Raw genomic sequence first — 15035 nt, forward strand, 5'->3', positions numbered from 1 at the left:
TTTCAGAAAGTCAGTTTTAAGCCTACCCAAATTGTGCTGCCGTATCCACCCCCACCCCCTTCCAGTCGCGCTGCTGTCTTCCCCATCCCTCAACCGCCCAACTCGCACTGCCGGTCTCCCCCCCTTGCCCGCCCGACTCGCGCTGCCAGTCTCTCGCCCGCCCGACTCGCGCTGCCAGTCTCTCGCCCGCCCGACTCGCGCTGCCAGTCTCTCGCCCGCCCGACTCGCGCTGCCAGTCTCTCGCCCGCCCGACTCACGCTGCCAGTCTCTCGCCCGCCCGACTCACGCTGCCAGTCTCTCGCCCGCCCGACTCACGCTGCCAGTCTCTCGCCCGCCCGACTCACGCTGCCAGTCTCTCGCCCGCCCGACTCACGCTGCCAGTCTCTCGCCCGCCCGACTCACGCTGCCAGTCTCTCGCCCGCCCGACTCACGCTGCCAGTCTCTCGCCCGCCCGACTCACGCTGCCAGTCTCTCGCCCGCCCGACTCACGCTGCCAGTCTCTCGCCCGCCCGACTCACGCTGCCAGTCTCTCGCCCGCCCGACTCACGCTGCCAGTCTCTCGCCCGCCCGACTCACGCTGCCAGTCTCTCGCCCGCCCGACTCACGCTGCCAGTCTCTCGCCCTCCCGACTCACGCTGCCAGTCTCTCGCCCGCCCGACTCACGCTGCCAGTCTCTCGCCCGCCCGACTCACGCTGCCAGTCTCTCGCCCGCCCGACTCACGCTGCCAGTCTCTCGCCCGCCCGACTCACGCTGCCAGTCTCTCGCCCGCCCGACTCGGGCGGCCAGTCTCTCGCCCGCCCGACTCGGGCGGCCAGTCTCTCGCCCGCCCGACTCGGGCGGCCAGTCTCTCGCCCGCCCGACTCGGGCGGCCAGTCTCTCGCCCGCCCGACTCGGGCGGCCAGTCTCTCGCCCGCCCGACTCACGCTGCCAGTCTCTCGCCCGCCCGACTCACGCTGCCAGTCTCTCGCCCGCCCGACTCACGCTGCCAGTCTCTCGCCCGCCCGACTCACGCTGCCAGTCTCTCGCCCGCCCGACTCACGCTGCCAGTCTCTCGCCCGCCCGACTCACGCTGCCAGTCTCTCGCCCTCCCGACTCACGCTGCCAGTCTCTCGCCCGCCCGACTCACGCTGCCAGTCTCTCGCCCGCCCGACTCACGCTGCCAGTCTCTCGCCCGCCCGACTCACGCTGCCAGTCTCTCGCCCGCCCGACTCACGCTGCCAGTCTCTCGCCCTCCCGACTCACGCTGCCAGTCTCTCGCCCTCCCGACTCACGCTGCCAGTCTCTCGCCCGCCCGACTCACGCTGCCAGTCTCTCGCCCGCCCGACTCACGCTGCCAGTCTCTCGCCCGCCCGACTCACGCTGCCAGTCTCTCGCCCTCCCGACTCACGCTGCCAGTCTCTCGCCCGCCCGACTCACGCTGCCAGTCTCTCGCCCGCCCGACTCACGCTGCCAGTCTCTCGCCCGCCCGACTCACGCTGCCAGTCTCTCGCCCTCCCGACTCACGCTGCCAGTCTCTCGCCCTCCCGACTCACGCTGCCAGTCTCTCGCCCTCCCGACTCACGCTGCCAGTCTCTCGCCCTCCCGACTCACGCTGCCAGTCTCTCGCCCTCCCGACTCACGCTGCCAGTCTCTCGCCCTCCCGACTCACGCTGCCAGTCTCTCAACCCACTTGCCGGTTTTTGGAGCTTTCTGGATTTTAGATGTCCGTATAAAGGATTGTGTACCTATATTAAATTTTCATACTTCGATACAGTTAGGCAGTTCAACTTCCAGAATTATTCTGATAACTGGTTTACTTTCCTCTTAAGTATCTAAGCAGTTCACAAAATAGAATCAACTCAATTCTACTACGTTGAATGGTACCTGTTCTGTAGACCACTGATGTTGCATAATTTCTGCAAATTATCGTAATCAATTCCTAAAAAATATTGCATTCCTGGAAGGAAAGAAACAGATTAGTTCTTATTTTAAAATTATCCACAATTATGGCCCCAGTAAGACAACATACAGCACTGTATCCTTGAAATAGTTAACTGTAAATATACTTCAAAATTAGATTCAATTTGCATTTATTTAGTTCCAAAGATTTTTTTTGTAATCAGCAAATAATTAGCCTCTAAAGTCATTAATTCCCACACCTTGAGTGATACAGAATTTCCAATCACCAGCCACTTTACTAAAATAGTTGTTTACTGACAGCAGTGATAAATTAACATGCATCTGCAGGAACCCAGGAATTTGATACTTCAATGTTTGATGGCAGGTGACCATACCCCTATAGAAACTTTATTGCATACAAGTTTTAGAAGGAAATAGTAAATGACTTATTTCATCCTATTTCAATATACAGTAGTTAGCTAGGCCAACATTCAGAATCATTGTGGCACCTGCTACACTTTCCCATGACAATCTTTAAGCAATGCACATCCCTATCAATTCTTCAAGTTCAGTTTATTGTCACATGTGCCTAAGATGCAATGATGGAGATTGTTTTGCAAACAGACCATTTAAACATTCTCAAACATGGAACAACAAGCAAGATGCAGTACACAAGAAAAGAGTTACAGAGGGAGATGAGTTGGTATGGGGAAATGGCAACATATATTATGATGTTCATTCAGGAGTCTGAAAATGGTGGGAAATAAACTGTTTTAGAATGTGGTGATTCATGATTTCATACTCATGAATCTTCTTCCTGATAATGAGGGGAGTGAAGAGCACATGATCGGGCTGGGATGACTTTTTAAATTTGTTGACTGTTTTTCAATGGCAGCAGTAGTTGGAGGTGGAGTCAATGGAGGGGAGGAATATATGTGTGATATTATGAACCACATTAGATGTTTTAATGGAGGGCCTCCGCTTCGAAACCAAGTCCATCCATGGAGAAAAATTTTAATTTACCTTTGGTGTCACTTTTATGCAGAGTGGAGCCTCCGTGCATCCTGTAGGCAGGGCGACTGTTGCAAGGATATCCCCCTTCATAAATACATGGCAAGCAATGGCTGTCTTCATTACCCATAATCTTCCATGCATCTGGAACCCCTCTGGGAAACACAAGCAGTTCCAGCTGTGTGTGGGATTATGAGTAAAGAAGTCAGCCATTGATCTGTCTGTGTCGACAGTGATTACATACTCAAAAGTGTCTAGCTCAAAACATTCACTTCTATAAACAGATTTTACATCAGTCATGGAGTTATAATCCACAAAATGCTGTCAACCGCAGCCACAGTTTCGGGCCTCAGATTTGCCGCTCCACTGCCTTGTCCTCCTCAATATCTTGGCCGCAGTGGGTCAGAATCACGACGCCGTCCCCAGAGCTGCTACATGTGGACAATGGTGCTGGGTCGGCAGCGGCTGGGGGTGGGGGGGAGCAGACTGCTCCTGCTGCATAATGATTATTGTGAGCTTTGTGATCCTGACCTGCCATAAGCAGGTGACTGAGAAAGTCGAGGGAGCAGAGTGGCAAGTCCGGGGCCCGAAGGTACGGAGGCGGTCACACTGATAATGGCTATTCTGCAGCAATATCTCACGTGCTGGCATAATATGTTCATCTGCAAGATGTTGGGGAGATGATGGCTTGGGAATGAAATATATCAGTTTGCCTGGGGAATTCTGCGCTCCTATACTCCGCATTTGCACCCAGGGTTCTGCATGACATGAACTGTTTAGCGCAGATTCACTAAACAATCCTGGGTTGCAAGCTGGCTGCATCATCGCAACATCATCAGCACATCGCCGCGGGACGTTGGGGCAGGGGCAGCCGCCGCAGGACATCGGGGAAAAGTAAAGAACATCCTAAGTGGGAGCTTGGGGTGTGTATGAAAAAAGTGTTGCATCGGTCGTATTTTGTAAAAGTTAACGGACAACTGTATCGCCAAAATTGAAAGTAAATCAGATCGACATATGAAGCAGTCCCTAGGCTGCTAGACAGAACAGATAGCCACATTGATGGAGATGTGCATATATAGGCAACAACATCAGATGCAACATCAGCAACTCCAGCAACAGTGCCTACAACTGCCACCACACAGAGTCAATATCCACATTGTCATCACAACTCAACTTGTTACCAGCAACCACATCAACAGCAGCCACATGTTCCAAAGCTCCAGAAAAAACAACCCAATTTTATCCAATCTCATAGATCAGGGGTCATGAGCCACATGCAGCTGGCTCTTTTGACATATAATGTGTGGCTCACCAAAATAGGTTGGTTGAAGGAAATATCAGCACTCCCGAAGCCATCCCGGGACACTCCGAAACCCTGCAGCCAGACCAGGGCGGTGCTGAGATGATCAAAGCCCGGACAAGGTGACAAGGAGTAGGAAGAGAGACTGGACACTGAAGGAACAGTCCCTGCAGAAGAACAGAGAGAGAGCAGCACTGGAATCTAAAAACGATATTTTACACCCAGAGTGTTTCGTGCAGTGTAACCAAGATAAAACTTTTATTATCATATTGTGACCCCAGAGGTCAACACTGGTATGCTGCATCTCATTACAGTGTATGTCTGACAAGCCACTGGTGCAAAAAAACTTAATCCCAACATCCCCCTCTTCATTTTTTTCTTTCAAAGCCAATTTCCTAATTGGCTTGCAACTTTTCCAGCTAATACATCGAGATATGAACATGTATTATCATTATTTTTTTCAACAGTCTTTAAGTCTCTAGAGTCCAAAAAAACTAATAATTTCACTGTTTCGTTATTATTCTTGTTCTTTTACAAGTTCAACATCTTAAAATTAATTTCCATTGAAAATTGTCAATTCTCAGTATTTTACAAAATCCTTGTATCACGCGGGTGGTTTGATGGTTCTCGTGCATGTTGCAACTGGTCATGATAGCGTTGATACTCGCTGGTCCCTTGTTGCATTCTGTGGTTATTGTTGCTGCTGCTGATGTGGTTGTTGATCATATGTTGAGTTGTGACGATAATATGCATATCGACTCTGTGTGGCGACATTTGAAGGCACTGTTGCACCTGATGTTGTTGTCTACATCTCCATCAATGTGGCTATCTGTTCTGTCTAGCAGCCTAGGGTTTGCATCTTGACAATCTGATGTACTTTTGATTTTGGCAATACAGTTTCCCGTCAACTTTTATAAAGTACGACCGAGGCAACTCTTTTTTCATACACACCCCAAGCTTTCACTTAGGATGTTCTTTACCATGAGCTTTGAAGACCTGCACTCTGACAGCTTCCCCCCTTTCAGTTTTCATAGTTGCTTCGTTGATCTATCGTACTGTAGTTTTGTCTTTCTACATTTCTCTCCCTTCTTCCTCTGTACTCCCTTTACAATTTTTGGCTTCAGGAGTTGTTTTGCTGTGTTTGGCGTGACATTAATCTCTGCACTGGACTGCAGTGCATTCCTTCTGTAGGAGTATTTCTCCATTCGAGGATTGCCTTGTGCACATCTGTTACAGACTGAGCACATTCATGATTGTTTTGGCAATCTTCACAGCTGACTCTGCCTTGCCGTTGGATTGCGAATGATGAGGGGATGATGTGCGTTGTTATTCCCACTCATCCATGAAGTGCTGAAACTCATCACTGATGATTGTGGTCCGTTATCACTAATTCATCAGGGATACCATAGAGGCTGAAATGTGATTCGAGACACACAATAATGTCTGTACTTGTAGATGACACCATCTCATCTACTTTTCAGAAGTCTGAGTAGAAATCAACTGTGATCAAATGGTCTCTTCCATTCAGTGTGAATATGTCTGTTCCAAATTTGACAGATTATGTTGTGTTTGTATTGTATATAGATGTTTTTGGGAGATAAATTGGGACAGGTTTTTTACTGTAGGTCGCATACAAATACTTCAAAACAGATCTCATTTAAAATACTGGATCTCTGCTCAAGCCAGACAGGGTGGCTCCTGGGGGCCTTTGCAAAAACTTTGGGAAGTGCCCAAGAGATTTCACTAATGGATTGTTGTTTTGAAAAGCAAAAGATGAAAGAGATTGGAAGAGTAGTTCGGACCCATAGGCTGTCTGAGAGTGCAGCTTGGTGTTCTAAAAGGGTCATGTGGTTTTTTGCAAGCAGAGAGAATTGAACAGTTTTTTTTTAAATCAGAGAGACAGGTTGTGAGTGCTTCGTTCAGCCTGGTCAAAGCCCTTGTGCTTCATGCAAGAGGAGAGGACTGGCTGCCTAATGTTTCACTTGAAATAAAATAAACAAAGGAACTCTGTGGTGACCTGAAAGAAAGAGGTTATCATCTGGAAAACCCCAATGCGGCAAGTTTCTTTGGCAAGACAGATGTGGCTGATTAAAAGGGATCAGTTTGTGTCCAGGAACAACAAATCTTTCTCTCTGAACTGACCCTTCCTGAGCAGCAACCATTTACCTTTCAAACACCAAAGCCTGATGATAAATGTTAAATTCTGTGCACAGTATAAGAATTGCCTGCAACCAGTAAATTTGGAGGAATGAGAAGTGAGATTGGACTGTGAATCAAAGACTTTTTCCAAGTTTACATACACATTACATACACGTAATTAGAATGGGGCTAAATTAGGTTAGTTCAGTTAATAGTGATAAGTTAGATCCTGTTTTCATGTTTATAGATAATTAAAAGCAACTTTTGTTTAAGTAACCATTTTGTCTTTGTGAAATCTATTGCTACTGGGTTTTGGAGTCCTCTGGGCTCAAAACAATACTTTAATCTATGGTCTGTCTGCAATTGCTCGAGTCTAGAGGGGTTCCTTTGCTTGCTGGTCTTTAAACTCGTTTCAAGCCCTGCACTGCCTGATGTTATCTCTTATCTCATGACTCATGTTGGGCCAGAATACGACAACTCTCGCCATCCTCAGATTTGACTTGATTCCTTGGTGGCTTGCATGGACACGTTGTCTATGACTCTCATACTCTTGTAGAGTATACCATCATGGGTTGTTATCTCATCCCTGTACACCCAATACTCATGTATGGCAACTGGTGTGTTGTTGACTGTATCTGGCCAACCTCTTTTCACCACATCTTTGAGTACTTGCAGTGTTTCATCTCTTTCAGTCATTTCTTTCATTTGCTGAAGTCTCTCATCAGTCGGCTTGAGCATCGAAGCTGGGTTTATTCCTCTATTTCTCTCATCAATTTGCTGTGCTGAATTATGGCAGAGATCTTATAATCTGTGCTATCTTCTGCTTTCTTCAGTGGTAGAGGTGACCTCGACAACATGTCTGCTATGTACATAAGCTTTCCTTGTTTGTACTTCACATCCAGGTTGTATTTCTATAACTTCAGCAACATCTTTTGCAGGCGCTTGGGTGCTGCAGGTAGAGATTTCTTGAAAATGATTTGCAGTGGTTTGTGGTCTGCGTCCATTGTGATCTTCTCTTTGCCAAAAAAGTACTGGTTGAAGTGTTCACACAACACATAAAAGGAACGTCAGGGAATTATTTTTACATCTGGACAGAGTCTGTTAATGCCCTTAATGCAAATGTAACTAGTTGAGAGTGTTGCATAAGAGTTGCTCCGAGCCCTGTTTCACTGGCATCACACTGTAGCGTCATTTCATTGTGTACATCGTAGCACTTCCACACTGGAGCAGTGATGACCACATGCTTGAAGCTGACTCTTGTTCTGTGCCCCAAAACCATTTCACATCCTTCTTTGTCAGCTTTCTCAGTGGTTCACTCTCTGACAACAGGTTGGGCAAGAACTTCACAAGATAGTTCACAAAGTCTACAAAGTGCTGAACTGTCTTGACATCTGAGGGTCCTTCCATCCCAGTACAGCTCGAACCTTCTCAGTATCTGGACAAAGTCCTTCTGCAGTCAGTACATGGCCTTTGTGCTTCACTTCAGTCTTCCATTTTGTTCTTGTTCAGCTTCAGATTCACCTATTGTACTCTCTCCAGCAGTCCGATGAGGTTCTTGTCGTGATCGGCAATGGCTTCATGCAGTGTATCTCCACATCCATACACCAAGAGATCATCAACTATTGCCTCAACAGCTGGAAAGTCCTGGAGTACTTCATGCTGTCTCCTTTGATACTCCTCAGGAGCAGTGGAGATGCCAAATGGCATGTGCAAACATCTATAACATCTAAATGGTGTCCAAAAGGTCATCAAGTACCTACCGCTCTCATCCAGTTTTATTTGCCAGTATCTATCCTTACCATCAAGGATTGTGAACACCTTCGCTTTGGTGAGCTGGGGTAGAATTTCTTCTATAGGCATTATTGGGAAGCAAGACCTTCTAAGTATCTGATTGAGGACTTTAGGGTCAAGGCATACCCTAAGTTTTACAGGTTTCCTAACAGGAACCATACTACTGACCCATTCAATAGGAATAGTGATCTTCTGTATCACTCCCTTGTCCTCTAGTTCTTTGATTTTCTCCTTCAGGCTGGATTTGAGAGCTGCTGGCACTCTTCAAGGTAGGTACTGAACAGGCTTCACCAGGGAGACTCCCATGTTCAAGGATAACATCCTTGTAATCTTGTAGGATTTAATCTCGACTGAACGGACTTGTGTGCACCTCTGTTACATTGACCTGTTGTGGTATATTGCATGTGACTCATCCAAGATGCTCACTTGCTTGTCCAGATAACAAAATAGGGTGACCAGAATCCACCACCTGGAATCTCACCCTGCATTGTGTGCCATTGCAATGTACATACAAATCCTGTTGCCCTCTAGGTTGTAACAGCTCTCCACCAAATAGCTTGACCTTGGATGTTTGCAAGTCTGGATCTCCATTTTGCATCTCCTCACACATGTTTGCAAAATTCATGACATTGCAAGTGGCTTCATTATCTATCTGACACTTTATTGGTCGATAATGAGATTTGTCTGCTGACACATCTGCTTGGACAATCCAGTTCTGGCCTTGTATGTTTACACTGCTCACAAGCTCCACAGTGTATAACGATTCATCACTGTCATTGTCTGTTTGCTCTTCTAGAATCACAAACTTCACCGTTTGTGACTCTTACACAGACACTTTCTGGCAAAATAATTGTTCCTTTTATATTTTGCACTGTTTACCCCTTCTCTCTCTCTTTCTGATGATGTCCACCACAGTATTTACATTCTGGCCTCTGTCTTTTGTCTCCTTTCTGAGATGAGCTGGCTTTGCTGTCTCCCACTATACTCATGGTTTTCTTCTGTTTTCCATTATCATTCACTGCATGAACTATCTCTGTCTTGCTTACTGAGCACTCTATACTCTTAAGTTGCTCTTTCATGACTTCTGCACCCCTGCACATGTCAATTGCTTTCTGCAGTGTAAGATCCCTCAACAAGCGGATCTTTTGTGCCTAGTACAATCCTACCTCTCATTAAATCTTCTTTCAGTGTTCTTAACTCGCATGGCCCAGCCAGTTTCCTAGGCACTGTCACATATTTATCTATGGATTCATTTTCATGCTGATCAGAAACGTTTTATGTGTACCACTTATATATGATATTCAGAGCAAGTTCAAAATGCTCCTTCAATTTCTTGTGTATTTTTGCACTTTTCCTTTGTTTTTCACTTGTTATGTCGAGCATAATGTAGAGTCTGTAGCACTCTTTCCCCATGAGAGATAACAAAGTAGCAACACTCATGTTATCTGGTTCCATGTCTAGCTCTGCTGCTATTTCATTGATCTCATACCATGAGTGGAAAATTTTCCATTTTCCTCTCAAATCCCCTTTCATTTCCATGGGTGCTGGTATTAGAAAATATGCAGATGCCATGGCTCCTTTCTCTACAGAAATCTGCAGCTATCTATCGAAAACTATTGCACTAGGGTACTTTTCTGACAAATCAACCCGGCTCCCGCGCTTGCAAGTGCGAGCACACATAGGTAAAAATGGTTTCAGTGGCTACTTATACATTACGTTAACCCCATTCGTTTACAGGAGCACAGCTAGGCCTCAGCAGGTCACTTTTGTTATCAAAATACACAATTTCAAACAAACAAAACTCTGTCCTTCCACTGAGCAATTGTTCCTCATGTCCTCATCTCGAGCTCTGGCTATCTTACAGTCCCGATAATATTTTCAAAACATGGAAACAATCCACTCTTATTCAGCTTTCGCTTCTGACACCATGTTTCATGCCTTCTAGTATATCATGACCCCTGAATTTAAAACTGGTATATTGCATCTCATTACAGTATATATGTATGGCAAGCTACTGGTGCAAAAAGTCCAATCCCAACACAGAGGATGGTTGAAACCTGAAGCATACTGCCTGATGAGTTTTGAAGCAGATTCATAGAAACACTGGAAAATAGGAGAAACAGTAAGCCACCAGAACCTTCAAGCCTGGCCTGCTATTCAATATAATTATGAATGATCTATACTTGCCTTCAGCACCAGTTCCCCATAAAATTACCCATTCTTCCAAATATGTATCTACTTGTGCCTTAAATATAATTGAATGATCGAACCATAGAACTCTTTTGACAACTGAGCTTTAAAAATATATAGAAAGCTGTGGTCTATGACATTGAATTAATCTAAACATCTACTTGATGGCCAACATGGACACGATGAGCTACATTTTTGCGGTTTGACTCCTGGAAAATATTTCATAAAGTCAAATTTATTTTAAATGTTCTCTTGAATATAACGCTACCCCTGTACTGGTGAGAAACTGCATAAATTGAAAAGCAAGCCTTTCGACACATGTTGATCTGAAAGCTGACAGAATAAATGGATAATCGGATTCCCAACCCCCTTCCCCCCCATGAAAATATCAAATACTAGAAGACATACATGTAAGGAGGAAGGTGGGGTTGAAAGATGTCCATGGCACAATTTTTGTCTGGAATAGGCTACAGTGATAGCAGTTAGGATAATTTTGGATTTACTTGGAGATATTTATGAAAACAAAATAAAATTGATATTGGACAAATACCAAGAAAAGTTTTTGAGTATTGCAATAGCAACTGCAAAGAAATGTATAGCGATATCATGAAAAGAGTGTTATTGAGTAGATGGTACAGTTTAATGAAATTGTATACCTTTTGAAAAAATTACATATAGTTTAATGAATCAAGTTGAAAATGTTTATAGTATTTGGAAACCATCCAAGGATTTCATGGATAATTTTCCGTCCACCTCTTCTATCTTATCCACTCCACTTAATTAGTAATTTTTAATAAGAATTAATGATTGTCTATGCTAATAATATTGAATATTAAATGGTGGGTGTTTTGGGAGGATGGGGAGAAAAGTACTTTTTTTTGTATCATTGGCTATGGATATTTAATTAACGTTTGACACATTTTTTTTCCTGTAATGATGCAAACAATTAAATAATATTGAAAAAAAGATGATTTTGGATTGACACCAGAGTATGCAGGGAATATATAAATGGAGGAAAGTAAAGTCTTGAGAAAAGAATTGCAGGAGGAAGTCAGATGAAAAGTCCAGAATGACCATGGATCCTGCCTGACCTGCTGAGTTCCTCCTGCAATTCTCTCCCTCGAAGCAACAGAGCCTGAATTCGATCTGGAGCTCACGTTCATTGCAGACAGCCTGGGCCGGAGGACCTGTTCCCGTGCAACTCACATGGGAACGGGCAGAGGGCACGTCGAGCACGGCCCGCTCCGGCATGGAGAAAGTGTTTCCGGTCACCCCAACTCGCCCTTCTCTGGTGGCGGCGAAATCTCTTACCGGGAATCAGAGCAGACGTGCTCTTGGAACCGGCGCCGGACGCCCGAACCGACATTTTCCTTTCGACCAACTGCCAGCGGCTGGTGGTCTCCATGGTAACGGGAAGCGCGTCGAGCCACGTGATGTGGCCGAGTCTCGCGAGCGGGCAAACCGCGGGCTCGGTCGGCCGTTGTCTCTGGGGAAAATCGTTGGTGGTGGTGGTGGTGGAAAGCACTCCACTTCAATACCTGGTATGAAATCAATCCCCTTGCAAAGCTCAATTCACAGTGCAGAGAAAATATATCCACCATTAGATCATTAATTGCAAGCAGATCTTGCTCATTAAACACCAGAACAGGACCCCAAGAAATGCACGACCCTGGAAAAAAGACATACGAGAAACCAGGCATTTTCCAAAGAGCAGGTGAAATTCAACCTCAAGTAACGAGCCAGAAAAACTGACGTTTTCAGATTGAGATGACTGTTACATGGGATGTCATGTGTTCTATACATATATGACATCACATACAACCCTTGAGATCCTTTTTCCTGCAGGTGCAGCGGAATGAGCATTAACAGTCCATTTCGGCCCACGAGTCCATGGCGCCCAATTTACACCCAATTAACCTGGTACATTTTTGAATGGTGGAAGGAAACTGGAGCCCCTGAGGAAAACCCAGGCAGACACGGGGAGAATGGGCAAACTCCTTACGGACAGCACTGGATTCGAAAACCGGTACCATCGCTGGCGCCGTAAAGGTGTTTCGCTGACTGCTATGCTGACCGTACTGCCCTGAAAGATACTGCAAAAAAAAAGGACAACATACAAATGTAAACAACTTACTGTGCAATACAGAGAGCGGAGAGAAAAAAAAACAAATAGTCATTAAATGAGTCCCTGATTGAGTTTGTCATTGAGGAGTCTGATGGTGAAGGGGTAGCAGCTGTTCCTCAACCTGGTGGTGTGAGTCTTGTGGCACCTAGACCTCTTTCCTGCTGGCAGCAGCAAAAACAGAACGTGCTGGGTGGTGTGGATCCTTGCTCTTTGATGGCAGCGTTCCCCATAGTTGTTTTTGATGGTGGGAAGGAGTTTGCCTGTGATGTCCTGGGCTGTGTCTGTCAAAGTCAACACTTAGGTCGAGTTCAAATATGCTCAGTCTTTATTCCACCATTACTGTTTTTTATTCCCTCATAGTCATGTGCAATGTGCCAGCCATCACAGTCGATAACCAATCTATATTATCATGCAAGGCATTACAGTTGATAACCATACTATATTATCTATCACTACGACATCCTTCTCTTATCAAATAAAAAGGATCAAATAAATGAATGATGCTGAAACTACTTTTAAATCAATTAACTTTCAATACTGATGATTTTCAATACTAATATCAACTTCGATTTCCAAATCACATATTTTCCTGGATGATATACAAATCACAGATTTCCAAACCATAAAATACATGCTACTAGTCTTGAAATCTCCTAGGTGGTCACCACTGACGTTGCAGTCTACCTCCAGTTGTTGTCTGGCCTGTTTCTGGACTGCTGACCACGATGTCCTGCTCAGTTGTCTACCGCCTTGATGCTGGTTTCCAGTAGTTCCTCTTTCCAGCTGGTTTCCAGTAGTTTCTCTTTCAAGCTGGTGCATTCCAGGTCCATCAAACTGGTCATCTCGGCTCTGCTATCTCGCAGTTTTGTCTGGTGTCGACATCCATGGAGCATTGCGACGATAATACTTTTTCACATGTAATGTGTCCGTCACCTGATTTCCTTCTCTGAACACCATAATATATGGTTGGGGAATAAACGGTGTGTCCATTTTATTCTGACCTTTCCTCTCCAGTACTTTATCACCTGATATTAAATCTGACATTACTTTTCATGTTTTGTTGACCCTTTTCTTTCAGCATCGTGGTCTTCCACTTCCTGGACATTTTCTATGTTTGGTTCTGATCTTTCTTCTGAACAAAAGTTCTGCTGGACTTTTTCCTGTGGTGCTATCTGGTGTTGCTCTGTATGCTGCTACATAGGTCAAAAAAGCTTCTTCCAATCCTTGCCTTCTGCTTGGACGATTCTCATACTTTTCTCCAGTGACAGATTCTGATGTTCAACTTCTCCATTGACCTGTGGCCACTTTGGTGTAACCTTGTGGTGGTATACACCAATGGTTCTTATGAATTCTCGGAATATCTCTGATATGAATTGAGGACCATTGTCTGAATGCAAAGTCACTGGTAAGCCATGTCTGGCGAAGATCTCCATCAGTGCTGTGATAGTCTTTTCTGCTGTTGTTGTTTTCATTATGACATACTCATATCTGCTGTAATAGTTGGCAACCACCATAATCAACTCTCAAGATGGGAATGGGCCCAAAATATCCTCCCATGGTCCCACTGGTAGCAGTGTGCTTCGTATTGGAACAGGTGGGTTAGGTTTGCTTGTCACCTGACACCCATGACATGATCTCACATATTTTCCCACATCTTTTTCCATTCTTGGCCACCAAACGTCTGTACGGAGGTTTGATTTTGTCCCAACAACTCCCAAATGTCCTTGTGAGCCAGTGCTACCATCCTCCTCTCAATTTCTGTGGAATGACAATCAGTATCTCCTGAGTATATATCTTCCAATTATGCACAGTTCATCTGTGATGGTCACATAGATTTTGTTTTGACAGATGTTCCAGTCACCACTGGTGATCTGATCCCTAATGCCCATCAGTTCTGGGTCCATGCATGATTCCTTCTCGATCTCTCTGGTTTGTACTGCCCGTGGTGTAGCATTAACCGCAACGAATCTCACGAATGATTCAGCCTCCATCTCAAGCTTTGAGTGCTTTACTCCATCGTCTTTCAGGAACCTTGATAGTGAATGGGCAATATTGTACTTCCCTGCTATGTAAATCACCCTGTAGTGATATTATTGTAGTCTCAGGATCCATCTTTCAATCCTAGCACATGAAGTCAATGTCGGAGAATAAATAGCTTCTAAAGCTGGAACTCCAGCCGCATAGATAAGTGTGGAAATGTTCGCAGGCCCATACGAGTCCCAGGGCCTCCTTCTCTGTCTGTGAATAAGTAAGTGACTTGCTATCACCCTCTATTGTTCTCCTTTCTTCTGAACTACGACTGCTCCTAGTCCCACTGGGCTAGCATCAGCTATGACTTGTGTCTGAGCTTTTGGATCAAAAAATCCCAATATATGTGCCCTCTTCGGTCTTTTCTATTTCTGAAATGCCTTCCTTTGGTAAGGTCCAAACACAAAGTGAGCAATTTTCCTTGTTGGCCTCCTCAGTGGTTCTGCAATAGTTGCTAGATTTAGTATGAATCTTGCACAAAAGTTCAATAGGCCCGGGAAGCTCCTCACTTCTGTTGCATTCCTTGCTTCTTAACCCTCTGCAACTGCCTTGATTTTACCTTTGGTTGGATT

General features: G+C 45.2%; 2 protein-coding genes across 5 annotated transcripts in view; one reads left to right on the plus strand and one right to left on the minus strand.

Annotated features, from left to right (window-relative positions):
• cnbd1 (cyclic nucleotide binding domain containing 1) overlaps positions 1 to 11732 on the minus strand; it is a 163500-nt gene extending 151768 nt beyond the window's left edge. Inside the window, exons 1-2 of one of the 2 annotated variants that reach the window (XM_069921988.1) lie at positions 11622 to 11732; positions 1865 to 1937 (exon numbers count right to left, since the gene is read on the minus strand). In XM_069921988.1, the coding sequence (XP_069778089.1) occupies positions 1865 to 1937; positions 11622 to 11715 (167 nt within the window). In that variant the 5' untranslated portion in view covers positions 11716 to 11732. The other variant, XM_069921987.1, reaches the window with a different exon arrangement.
• LOC138755633 (cyclic nucleotide-gated channel beta-3-like) overlaps positions 11286 to 15035 on the plus strand; it is a 142569-nt gene continuing 138819 nt past the window's right edge. Inside the window, exon 1 of one of the 3 annotated variants that reach the window (XR_011352435.1) lies at positions 11286 to 11851. Coding sequence is in view for 1 of the 3 variants with exons in the window: in XM_069921984.1 (XP_069778085.1) it covers positions 11714 to 11851 (138 nt within the window). In the remaining 2 variants the exon portion in view is untranslated. Of the gene's footprint in view, positions 12025 to 15035 lie in introns of all 3 variants that reach the window. The other 2 variants (XM_069921984.1, XM_069921985.1) reach the window with 2 other exon arrangements.

Source organism: Narcine bancroftii, chromosome 2 (assembly GCF_036971445.1).
Source record: "Narcine bancroftii isolate sNarBan1 chromosome 2, sNarBan1.hap1, whole genome shotgun sequence".
NCBI classification, from domain to species: Eukaryota; Metazoa; Chordata; class Chondrichthyes; order Torpediniformes; family Narcinidae; genus Narcine; species Narcine bancroftii.